Source organism: Oncorhynchus masou, chromosome 3 (assembly GCF_036934945.1).
Source record: "Oncorhynchus masou masou isolate Uvic2021 chromosome 3, UVic_Omas_1.1, whole genome shotgun sequence".
Lineage (NCBI taxonomy): Eukaryota > Metazoa > Chordata > Actinopteri > Salmoniformes > Salmonidae > Oncorhynchus > Oncorhynchus masou.
Window position 1 is genome coordinate 37,620,271 of NC_088214.1, and position 13,755 is coordinate 37,634,025.

Below are 13,755 nucleotides of genomic sequence, written 5' to 3' on the forward strand. Positions count from 1 at the left end.
GGAGCTACCGGAGCCGCCCTTCACTCCGGGGCAGTTAGATAAACAAGATTTTAAGCTTTCTGCCCATATAAGATATGTCTGCCCTGGGAAATGTTCTTGTTACTTACAACCTCATGCTAATCACATTAGTGCACATTAGCTCAACCATCCCGGTAGAGGGACATAGAGGATAAGGCCACATCGAAATTGAGACCAGGATGTTTAGGAGTGGGGTGAAAAGTGCCAGCTGGACATGTCATCTGCTCATTAGAATGAAGCAAACTGTTCCTTTTCCTCGGATTGAAAGGTCAAACGGGTGCAAAGCCTCCAGAGCTTTTTCAGAAGAGATTTTGTGTGTATGTGTGTGTGTGTGTGTGTGTGTGTGTGCACTCTAGTGTGCATGTACATGATCGCCTGTGTGAGCATACTCTATGTGTGTGAATACACAACGTGTGTGCGTGTGTGTCTCTGAACTAAAAGTTTGAAAAGCTTTTAGTTTATTCGTTCAGCGTATTTGCGTGGTGGGTTTCGAGGAAGTCATTAAAGTGGATGGTCAGCACCCATCTAAAAGTAATCTCCTGGTGTATTGAATGGCCTATTAGCTTGCTCTATCTCTCCATCTCTCTCGCTCTCAGTCTGCACTTGCGTAGGAGTTCAGTGTGTCATTGGGACTCGGTCAATGGTTTCCTTTGAGTCGAGGGAGCTCTACAGAGATGCTTTATACACAGCAGGGTACTGAGTGAGTGGCCACAACTGTCTGTGGCTTCAGATAGAGATGTCAACGGTTCTCCAGAACTGTTGTCTCTGGGAGAATACTTTTATAAATTCTGACATGAAAATAGAGCTCTTTGGCCACGCATGCCATTGGTGGGTTTGACGTCGCAAAACGGAAGCATATGCAGAAAGTTACCTCATACCTACTGTAAATATGGAGGTGGATCTTTGATGTCCTGGGGCGCTTGTTAAGGCCAAAGGCTTCATTAACTTGAAGTATAGAACTCCCAATGTGTTCTCCAATCTCATGAAACATATTTAGAAAAAGTCTGTTGTTATCGCCACAAGGGGAGGGTGCTGGAGTCCTGAAAACAGGGGTACCAATCATTTTCATCCCTATCTTTTTGAGATTGTGTATTACTTGAATTAAATCTCTATCTCTAAGCAATTGTATTAGTATAAAATAATATGTTCAAATTGTTTGAGCATACAATACAGCTCAGTATTTGTATAATTTATTTTATACAGTCTTTTTTTCTCATCTTTATCAAGGATGACCTGACTTTATTTGCAAACTAAATCGAAAGAGTCACCCCAATTGAGCTTTGCCGGTGGGCAATTTAAGTTGTAGTTTAGTCTGTTTAGCTGTGGGCATTGATCAAGGGCTTGTAACAGCTTTTGTACCTGTGAGGCAAACAAAAGCAACATCGCCAGGACCCAAAATCAGATTATTTAGTGTGTTTCTCATGAATACTGGTTGGGAGAGCGATATCACATGCCTCAGTATGTTAGAGAGAGAAATAGAGCTGTCTATGCACATGGTTATTGATAGTACTGTTTAGCTATTCTTTTCATGGCCGGGCAAACCTCACAAAATCATCTGACATCGTCTTTCTCTCTATCTCCCCATTCTCCTCTTTCTTTTCCACAGTGAACAAACACAAGCCGTGGATCGAGACGTCGTACCATGGGGTGATCACGGAGAACATGGACACCGTCCTGCTGGACCCTCCCTTGGTGGCCTTGGACAAGGACGCACCTGTCCCTTACGCAGGTAGAGACACAACTTCCCTGTTTTCCCATCATAAACGTCCTTCAAAGAACCTGGTGCTGTGGGCTCAGGGTGCTTCAGTGACATGCTGCACAGTAATAGCTGTTCATGTGAGGCTGTGGTTGATTGGCATAACTGGGCTGACTTCTATGAGTGTCTTCCTACCCAGAATGCACTCATACTCTTTCCTCACTTTGAGAGGTACATCTCAACAGCCCGGTCTGTGCCTGAAAGGTAGTGTGTATTTATGAATACATTCCTTCACAAGGCACCGTTATCTACAACCATTCACACTTCCTTGGTCTGACTGTCCAAAAAAGGAGGGAAAAAAAGACTTATAACCTGAGCTGCTGGAGAGGAGAGAAACTTCTTGAGATACCTTTAAATACTGATACCCCTTGAGCAACTATATTAGTCCCCTTTGACGTAAACATTTTTTTTATTTAACCAGGCAAGTCAGTTAAGAGCAAATTCTTATTTTCAATGACGGCCTAGGAACAGTGGGTTAACTGCCTGTTCAGGGGCAGAACGACTGAATTGTACCTTGTCAGCTTGGGGATTTGAACTTGCAACCTTTCAGTTACTAGTCCAACACTCTAACCACTTGGCGACCCTGCTGCCCCACATGGAAATACCCTGGACATCTTCCATGCTCCTTGAATGTCCATGATATGCTTGAGGCAGAAGTTGCCCTTATCCACTGATCTGGGATCAGCTTACCCTATCTCGTATCCTAACCTTAACCTTTAGGGGGATGCAAAGTATCAGCAGAACAAGGGCATCCTACATTTGTGGGAAAGGGCAAATTTACTTTAAGTATATTTCAGGGAATACAGTGTACAGTCTTTACATGGCATTTCCAGGTCATGTCATCTTAGATATGTGGTTATACAGTGCATTGGGAAAGTAGTCAGACCTCTTGACTTTTTCCAAATTTTGTTACATTAGTCTTATTCTAAAAATGTATTTAAAAAATTATCCTCATCAATCTACACACAATACCCCATAATGACATTTCTACAAATGTATAAAAAATAAAAAACTGAAATATTTAATTCACATAAGTATTCTGAATCTTTCCTCAGTACTTTGTTGTAGCACCTTTGGCAGTGATTACAACCTCGATTCTTATTGGGTAAGACGATTCAAGCTTGGCACACCTGTAATTGGGGAGTTTCTCCCATTCTTCTCTACAGATCCTCTCAAGCTCTGTCAGTTTGGATGGGGAGGGTTGCTGCACAACTTTTTCCATGTCTCTCCAGAGATGTTCGATCGGGTTCAAGCCCGGGTTCTGGCGGGGTCACTCTAGGACATTCAGAGACTTGTCCCAAAGCCACTCCTGCTTAATCTTGGCTGTGTGCTTAGGGTAGTTGTCCTGTTGGATGGTGAACCTTTGCCCCAGGCTGAGGTCCTGAGCGCTCTGGAGCAGGTTTTCATCAAGGATCTCTCTGTACTTTGCTCCGTTAATCTTTCACTCGATCCTCACTAGTGTCCCAGTCCCTGCCGCTGAAAAACATCCCCACAGGATGACGCTGCCACCACCATGCTTCACCGTAGGGATTATGCCAGGTTTCCTCCAGATGTTACACTTGGAATTCAGGCCAAAGAGTTCATTTTTGGTTTCATCATACCAGAGAATCTTATTTATCATGGTCTGAGAATCCTTTAGGGGCCGTTTGGCAAATTCCAAGTGGGCTGTCATGTACCTTTTACTGAGGAGTGGCTTCCATCTGGCCACTTTACCATAAAGGCCTGATTTATGGAGTTCTGCAGAGATGGTTGTCCTTCTGGAAGTTTCTCCCTTCTCCACAGAGTAAATATGAAACTTTGTCAGAGTGACCATTGGGTTCTTGGTCACCTCCCTGACCAAGGCCCTTCTCCCACGATTGCTCAGTTTGGCCGGGCGGACAGCTCTAGGAAGAGTCTTGGTGGTTCCCATCTTCTTTAATTTAAGAACAATGGAGGCCACTGTTCTTGGGGACTTTCAATGCTGCATTCATTTTTTGGTAGCCTTCCCTAGATCTGTGCCTCGACACAGTCCTGTCTCAGAGCTCTACAGGCAATTCCTTCGACCTCATGGCTTGATTTTTGCTCTGACATGCACTGTCAGCTGTGGGACCTTATATAGACAGGTGTGTGCCTTTCCAAATCATGTCCAACCAATTGAATATATGACAGGTGGGTCACAATCAAGTTGTAGAAACATCTCAAGGATGATCAATGGAAACAGGATGCACCTGAGCTCAATTTTGACTTTCATAGAACAGGGTCTGGGTATTTCTGTTTTTTTTTTAAATCTTTAATACATTTGCAAATATTTCTAAAAAATGTTTTTTTGCTTTGACATTATGTGGTATTTGGGGTAGATTGATGAGGGAAAATTTGTTTTAATCAATTTTAGAATAACGATGTAAGGTAACAAAATGTGGAAAAAGTCAAGGGGTCTGAATACGTTCCAAATGCACTGTATGTGAAACATCTACCCTCTCCCTAAATGCATACACTATCAAATGATGATAGGCCTGCAGTTGAGTGCATGGCTCTGGCTTGTGACTGAAGTTAAATCACAGTGTCACACAGGTAGGTGACAGTGACGTGACTTATAATTAGACAATGTGGGGGTTTTTTGCTCCCGGGAAAACGAGGAGGCTTTGTGATAGGTACTGCTTTACACATCATTAAATTAAAATAGCTCTAATTAATTTTCACTCTTGACAGCTGTGGAGAACTGATGTTAGGTGCCATTATTTTTCTTTTACAGTTTCTTTTCAAAACATTGTAATGGTTTGAATCATAGAGTACATGCAAGACTATACATGCATAACCTTTTTTAAGAACGCTTGTATGGTACACTGAATTCGGAAGGTATTCAGACCCCTTGATTTTACCCCCACATTTTGTTACGTTACAGCCTTATTCTAAAATTAAATATATTCATTTTCTCACTAACAGTATCTCCCGCCAATAGGGCAGAGCTGGTTTAGGGACACATTTCAACTCTCAGCAACCAACTCCGAGACCAAGCCAGTGAAATTCTAATGGTTAAAAGCAACAAAAGCGTTCTCTCTGTGATTAACAATCTACTCTGTGACTCCAGAAGGTCACTCCACCACTGGTAAAATATCAATGGAGAGGGAAAGTGGTGATGTGTTATTTTTTTGGTGACTTGTGATATTTCTCCCTATCTTTTCTGTGGCGCCTAGCTAGTGAATGAAACCCATAAAATGGCTACCAAGGAGATTTTTGAAAAAACGCTTGCAGAAAAGACACTCTGTCCTAGTCTGTCTTTCTCGGGTTTTGTTCTCTCAATCTCCTCAATTCTCCATATCTCACTCATGCCCTTTCCAACTCTGTTTGTCTAGGGTTCTCCTTTGCATTTTTCTCATTCCCTCTCTATTTCTCCACCCATGTCTCTCTGTCTCTGTCTCTCTCACTCACTCACTATCTCTGCCGTTCTTCTTCACTCTATCATTCTTTCTCCTTTCCTTTCATTCCCCCATTCCCTCCCTCGTCTTTCCTTCTCTCTTTCTCGCATTCCCCCTGATTTTCTCTCTCTCCATCCCAGCCATTCTCTCTCTCCTTTCTTTCTCTTTCCCTCAATGCCCAGCCAGCCCATGCAGCCGCAGCAGGCAGTGACTTATGCAGCTTTGCTCTCCCTCATCCATTCTGGTTTTGTTTCTGTGGAGAAAGGAGTGGGCCGTCGTTCTGGCACCACATTAATTGCTCTGTGGGAACATGGACGGGGATTGTTAAGTGCTTTGCCATTCCTCCATCCCTCCCTCCTCCTTCCTCCTCCCCCTATCCTCCTCTCACAGCAGCTCCGCTTTGATGTAAAAGAATGATGAGCATAAAGTCGATGATATATGGTGAGACAGGAATGAGAGGAGATGAATGGTTATTTGGGCGAGCCGTGACCATGCCCCTGCGGAGACGAGGAGCGTGGGTCTTGTGTATGCACAGAGCGTTCTCAATCAAATCAGTGTGAGGGATGTGACTGGGGACTGGGGAGAGGGGGGGGAGGACGACCGCAGGAAAAGAGGCAGTGTCATTGGCTAATTCTTTATTGGGGGATCGCAGTTACGCCAGTCCTCTCGTCCATTCATCTCTCCTACAGGATGATGCTCATTCCGTATTGTTCCCCCGGTAAAGTTAGTTCCCCCTCCACACACGCAATGTTAGAGAACAAAAAGAGTATTGGGAGTGGTTTAGAGAAAGAGGTGTGTGTGTGTGTGTGTGTGTGTGTGTGTGTGTGTGTGTGTGTGTGTGTGTGTGTGTGTGTGTGTGTGTGTGTGTGTGTGTGAGAGAGAGAGAGAGAGAGAGAGAGAGAGAGAGAGAGAGAGAGAGAGAGAGAGAGAGAGAGAGAGAGAGAGAGAGAGAGAGAGAGAGAGAGAGAGAGAGAGAGAGAGAGAGAGAGAGAGAGAGAGAGAGAGGAGAAAGAACCTTGACAGTGGCTATGGATGACAAGTTGTGCATTTGTAAGGGGAATGCACACTCAAATGAAATTTGTCAAATGCATACAGTTCCAGACTAGAGAAATTCAATTTCAACTACAACCATAATTGATACTTTCTACCCTCTCCCAAAAAACAACTTATTTATAAACCATGAGGCAAAATGAACGGGGTGGAAATGAATTTGTTTGACATTTTTGGGGGCTACATTTTTACACTGCTCATAAGTGTCACTGTTTTCAAACCACACCATGCCACTTCAAATTTTCAGCTTGGCAGCTCAGGCTATTTGTGCTAAGTGTTTGTCATCCAACAGTTAAAGTATCATGTTCCCACATGGTTTGATTATGAAGACAGCATGATTAAACACCACCTTTCAATAAAATCCTTATCTGCATGTGTCGGTTAATAGACTAATGATGAGTCTTATGGGCTCCATCCAAAGTTGCACCATATTCCTTATTTAGTGCACTACTTTTGTCCTGAGCCCTATGGGTGTACTACGTCGTCAATATAGCCATTTCAGACACAGCTATGATGTTTTTCATGTTTTAATGCCTGTGGCACATGGTCCCATGAGGCATATAATTTGAATCATTTAAGGTGGAGAATGTTAATGTCTGCGAATCACATTAGCACGTTTCACATGCATGAGTATGTGCGCACGCACACACACTTGTGGGTGCAAATGTATGTGCTTGCAAACACATACACACAGACACACACACACACACACACACACACACTGTAACAGCTACGATAAATGTGCAGTGGGGAATCTATAGATTTCCAGACTTTACACATGTACACATATATCAAACAGATGCTTAGACTGATACTTTTTATTGTTGACAAGATGTTCAAAGGATTTTTGAACGATCATATAATGATCCTGAGTAATGATCGGGATTATGTGGATTACGTGGGCAGTAACAGCAGTAAAATACACAAACTACACTATAGGATGTCATAACAACAGTTGAAGTATCTCTCTTGTAAAATATAATAATTCTGTCAACTGACATTTTATTGTATATTTTTCTGAGGAGATGTAATGTCTGCTGACAGAATTATTCCCTTTCAATAATAATAATAAAGTAGTTTATTCAACATTGGATGTCTGAACTTCCAATTGGATATGGTTTAGCACTGAATAATCAATTATTTGCCCCTGAGGCAGCCTTGTTGGCTAATTACTCCAATTTCTTAAGTAGACTGGTGTGATTGAAACTCTGGACACTTCAAATGCCTCTTTCGATTTCCCATGGGTTACAGTGCATTCAGGAAGGATTCAGACCCTTTCACTTTTTTCCACATTTTGTTATGTTACAGCGTTATTCTAAAATTGATTAAATATTGTTTTTCCTCATCAATCTACACACAATAACCCATAATGAGGCAAAAACTGTTTTTTAGAACATTTAGCAAATTTCAATTTATTTTAACAGAAATACCTTATTTACATAAGTATTTAGACTCTTTGTTATGAGACTTGAAGTTGAGTGTTTACATTGGTCATCCAAGAGGTGTTTCTACAACTTGATACAACTGTGATAAATTCAATTGATTGGACATGATTTGGAAAGGCACACACCTGTTTATGTAAGTTCCCACAGTTGGCAGTGCATGTCAGAGTAAAAATCAAGCCGTGAGGTCGAAGGAATTGTCCATAGAGCTCAGAGACAGGATTGTGTCGAGGCACAGATATGGGGAAGGGTACCAATAAATCTATGCAGCATTGAAGGTCCCCAAGAACACACTGGCCGCCGTCATTCTTAAATGGAAGAAGTTTGGCACCACCAAGACTTTTCCTAGAGCTTGCCACCCGGCCAAACCGCAATCGGCAGAGAAGGGCCATGGTCAGGGAGGTGACCAGGAACCCGATGGTCACCTTGACAGAGCTCCAGAGTTCCAGAAGCCACTCCTCAGTAAAAGGCACAAGACAGCCAGCTTGGAGTTTTCAAAAAGGCACCTAAAGGACTCATAGACCATGAGAAACAATATTATCTGGTTTGATGAAACCAAGATTGAACTCTTTGGCCTGAATGCTAAGCGTCACATCTGGATGAAACCTGGCACCATCCCTACAGTGAAGCATGGTTGTGGCCGCATCATGCAGTGGGGATGTTTTTCAGTGGCAGGGTTTGAGAGACTAGTGAGGATTGAGGGAAAGATGAACAGAGCAAAGTACAGAGAGATCCTTGATAAAAACCTGCTCCAGAGCGCTCATTGTCCCCTCAGCTGATTATCAGCTACAGTCACACACACGTGGGTCTCGAAATACGATTATCTTCCTCAATAGTGTGCAGCAAATTCTACTAGATGAAAAGACTAAATTAGTATGACATCCTGCAAATTACTGCATAATACATTTCCAAAATGTAACATAATATCGAAAAAAAAATTCAGGACAACGACCCTAAGCCCACAGCCAAGACAACTCAGGAGTAGCTTCGGGACAAGTCTCTGATTGTCCTTGAGTGGCCCAGCCAGAGCACGGACTTGAACCCAATCGAACATCTCTGGATAGACCTGAAAATGGCTGTGCATCAACGCTACCCATTCATCCATACAGAGATTGAGCGGATCTGCAGAGAAGAATGAGAGAAATTCCCCAAATACAGGGTGTGCCAAGCTTGTAGCGTCATACCAAAAAAGAATCAAGGCTGTAATCGCTGCCAAAGATGCTCCAACAAAGTACTGACTAATGGGTCTGAATACTTATGTAAATGTGATATTTCATTTTATATATATATATATATATATATATATATATATATATATATATATATATATATATATATATATATATATATATATATACTTTATTTTTAATACAAAAAACAGTTTTGCTTTGTCATTCTGGAATATCGTGTGTAGATTCATGAGGGAAAAAACCCAATTGAATCCATTTTAGAATAAGGCTGTAGCGTAACAAAATGTTGAAAAAGTCAAGGGGTCTGAATACTTTCCGAAAGCACTCTAACTGACTCTTTTCCTGAATCATTCAATATATATCCTGAATTTGAAAAGAAATAGTAGGAATTTGGGGTATGTGAAAAAAATGTTGTTTTATATTGTGACATTTTTAAAATGTATTATGCTTTAATTGCCAGGATGTCATACTCATTTCGGCTTTTCATCAAATAGAATTCCCTGCACACTATTGAGGAAAATAATGGTATTTCGAGATCCCACATGTGTGACTATAGCTGATCATCAGCAGTTAAATTACTAATTCGCAGTAAGATTAACCTAGTATGCTGTTATTGGTTGCTTGCTGAATTTGTTTTCACTAAACAGTACATTCTAAATAGTACATAGCTCGATTAGTACACAGTTTGCAGTTAAAGTACGTAGTAAGCAAGACAGGTTTCGGACATGGCCTGTGAAAAACAATGAAAGAGACACAAAGAGAGAGATAGAGGAAGAGACACATATTAGTGTTTCACCTAGGATTTTTTGAACAAAGGTGGCAAAGGAAGCGGGATGCTGTCTGGTGCTCTTTGCTGGGGAGGTCCAGGGGAAATATAACTGATGCGAGCCACTGCAGCACTGTTGGGAGCTGATGAGGAGCATGCAGTGTCAGGGCTCGCTCTGTTTGCCACAAATACAAAGTTGAAGTCGGAAGAGAGAATGATTTATTTCAGCTTTAATTTCTTTCATCACATTCCCAGTGGGTCAGAAGTTTACATACACTCAATTAGTATTTGGTAGCATTGCCTTAAATTGTTTAACTTGGGTCAAACGTTTTGGGTAGCCTTCCACAAGCTTCCCACAATAAGTTGGGTGAATTTTGGCCCATTCCTCCTGACAGAGCTGGTGTACCTGAGTCAGCTTTTTAGGCCTCCTTACTCGCACACGCTTTTTCAGTTCTGCCCACACATTTTCTATAGGACTGAGGTCAATGGTTTGTGATGGCCACTCCAATACCTTGACTTTGTTGTCCTTAAGCCATTTTGCCACAACTTTGGAAGAATGCTTGTGGTCATTGTCCATTTGGAAGACCCATTTGTGACCAAGCTTTAACTTCCTGACTGATGTCTTGAGATGTTACTTCAATATATCCACATAATTGTCCTCCCTCATGATGCCATCTTTTGAAGTTCACCAGTCCCTCCTGCAGCAAAGCACCCCCACAGCATGATGCTGCCACACCCGTGCTTCACGGTTGGGATGGTGTTCTTCGGCTTGCAAGCCTCCCCCTTTTTCCTCCAAACATAACGATGGTCATTATGGCCAAACAGTTCTATTGTTGTTTCATCAGACCAGACGACATTTCTCCAAAAAGTATGATCTTTGTCCTCATGTGAAGTTGCAAACCGTAGTCTGGCTTTTTTATGCCAGTTTTGGAGCAGTGGCTTCTTCATTGCTGAGCGGCCTTTCAGGTTATGTCGATATAGGACTTGTTTCACTGTGGACATTTGTCCCTGTTTCCACCAGCATCTTCACAAGGTCCTTTGCTGTTGTTCTAGGATGGATTTGCACTGCACCAAAGTACATTAATCTCTAGGAGACAGCACAAGGTAGATGACAGCACAAAGTAGTCATGCACAAGTAGATGTCCTAACCGACTTGCCCAAACTATAGTTTGTTAACAAGAAATTTGAAAAACGAGTTTTAATGACTCCAACCTAAGTGGATGTAAACTTCCGACTTAAACTGTATGTTGTAACTTGTCACTCTGAACGTAAAGGATAGTGCAAGATTTCCTACTTACCCAGAGTCCGATAATCTCATGGATACAATTTGTGCAGTTTGAGGTAATGACTGGCATGCAAGCTGTTTCCATAGACTGCTAAATTACAGGGTGCAACGTTGATTGCACGTTTCTCGCAGAAACATGGCTGTCTTCATACTGTAGTGCCACTCTTTTTGAAGCATCCCCCAGACTACAGCTTTTCATACTCTATCGGAAAAGAGGAAATGGGTGGGAGGACAATCTCTATTTTTACGAATGCCCTCACCTGTAAGGACATTTCATTTGGCGACTTTGGATCTTTAGAACATCATGCTATACTGTTTAAATGTCAGCCACCAGTCCTGGCTCTGTATTGGCCACCAAAGCAATGCCCCACTTTCTTTACAGATTTTTCTGAACTATTGTCTATTGTCCTTGAGAACTATTATAAAATCATTGTGTTGGGCGATTTTAATATTCATGTTGAATATTCATGTTGAAGAAACTGACTCCAAGGCGATTGAATTCATGAATCTTTTGAACTCTATGGACTTTACTGGGCTATCGTACCTCTGAAGTTGATACAGATTTTATTTACTGTATAAACAATACACCATCACATATTCTGTCTTCCTCTTGTGATGATTTAGTTGATAACTTTCATAGCAAATTAATAGCCATAGCTATTAATGGCCATAGCTCCAATGATGTTGAAAATGCCACATCCAAACAGAGAGCCCCTTGGTTGAGTGAGGAAACAAATCAACTTAAGAGAAATTGCAGAAAGGCAATTGTGGAGAAAGTTGCAGATCCATTATGATTTTCTGAGAAAGCAACTTGGCATATATAGTACCAGTCAAAAGTTTGGACACACCTACATTACTCATTCCAGGGTTTTTGTTTATTCTTACTATTTTCTACATTGTAGAATAATAGTGAAGACATCTAAACTATGAATGAACACATATGGAATCATGTAGTAACCAAGAAAATATATCACAAAACAAAATATATTTTAGATTCTTCAAAGTAGCCACCCTTTGCCTTGATAACAGCTTTGAACACTCTTGGCATTCTCTCAACCAGCTTCATGAGGTAATCACCTGGAATGCATTTCAATTAACAGTTGTGCCTTGTTAAAAGTTAATTTGTGGATTTGTATACAGAAGATAGCCCTATTTGGTAAAAGACCCAAGTCCATATTATGGCAAGAACAGGTCAAATAAGCAAAGAGAAACAACAGTCCATCATTACTTTAAGACATGAAGGTCAGTCCAGAACTTTGAAGGTTTCTTCAAGTGCAGTGGCAAAAACCATCAAGTGCTATGATGAAACTGGCTCTCATGAGGACCGCCACAGGAAAGGAAGGCCCTGAGAGGATAAGTTCATTATAGTTAGCAGCACCTCAGATTGCAGCCCAAATAAATGCTTCATAGAGTTCAAGTTCAGAGTAGACTGCATGAATCGGGCCTTCATGGTCAAATTGCTGCAAAGAAACCACTATTAAAGGACACCAATAACAAAGATAGACTTTCTTGGGCCAAAAAACACGAGCAATGGACATTAGACCGGGTGGAAATCTGTCCTTTGGCCTGATGAGTCCAAATGTGAGATTTTTGGTTCCAACCTCCGTGTCTTCATGAGACGCAGAGTAGGTGAACGATGATCTACGCGTGTGTGGTTCCCACCGTGAAGCATGCTTTATCTTGGCCATGTCGCAGTTGTAAATGAGAACTTGTTCTCAACTGGCCTACCTGATTAAATAAAGGTGAAATAAAAGTACAAATAAAAGGAGGTGTGATGATGTGGGGGGTGCTTTGCTGGTGACACTGTCTGCGATTTATTTAGAATTCAAGGCACGCTTAACCAGCATGGCTACCACAACATTCTGCAGTGATACGCCATCCCATCTGGTTTGGGCTTAGTGGGACTATCATTTGTTTTTCAACAGGACAATGACCCAACACACCTCCAGACTGTGTAAGGGCTATTTGACCAAGAAGGGGAATGATGGAGTGCTGCATCAGATGACCTGGCCTCCACAATCACCCGACCTCAACCAAAATTAGATGGTTTGGGATGAGTTGGACCACAGAGTGAAGGAAAAGCAGCCAACAAGTGCTCAGCGTATGTGGGTACTCCTTCAAGAATGTTGGAAAAGCATTCCAGGTGGAGCTGGTTGAGAGAAGGCTAAGAGTGTGCAAAGCTGTCAAGGCAAACGGTGGATACTTTGAAGAATCTAAAATATATTTGGATTTGTTTAACTCTTCTTTGGTTACTACATGATTCCATATGTGGTATTTCATAGTTTAGATGTCTTCACTAATTTTCGACAATGTATAAAATGGTAAAAATAAACAAAAACCCTTGAATTAGTAGATGTGTCAAACTTTTGACTGGTACTGTATAACAAGGCAATTAAAATGCCAGACGGGCTCATTTTTCGAACATGATCACTAATATTCTGAATAATTTGAGAGTGCTCTTCTCAACCATTGGTGGCCTGCTAAATCCTTCCCCCGCAAACCTATGTAAACTTTCCTTTACATCTAAGTGTGATGAGTTTGCGGCCTATTTCAGACATAAGATAACAAATATTAGGCTGGGTATCAGTCAAGCAAGATCTGATGAGAAGTTTGATGATATGTGCCCTAGTCTACCACGCCAAGGCATTATGGAGTTATTTTTCCTGGTTGCATAATGCATGTTCAGGAAAGTGAACACAACTTAAACCTTTTACTGTACCTGCCTTCTCGATCTTATCCCCACTACCTTCTTCAAAACAGTTTTTAATTGCATATCTGAAGTGTTCACAGGCACATTCCCCACTGCTATGGTGAAACCCCTTCTGAAGAAAAGTAATCTAGATTCTTCAGCTC

General features: G+C 41.6%; 1 protein-coding gene across 2 annotated transcripts in view; it reads left to right on the plus strand.

Moving 5' to 3' along the window:
* The window catches only part of LOC135515923 (calsyntenin-2-like), a 306,828-nt gene that overhangs the window by 135,564 nt on the left and 157,509 nt on the right, over nucleotides 1-13,755 (plus strand). For both annotated transcript variants that reach the window (XM_064939792.1, XM_064939800.1), the window contains exon 2: nucleotides 1,625-1,747. In XM_064939792.1, coding sequence (XP_064795864.1) covers nucleotides 1,625-1,747 — 123 coding nt within the window. The remainder of the gene's footprint in view (nucleotides 1-1,624; nucleotides 1,748-13,755) is intronic.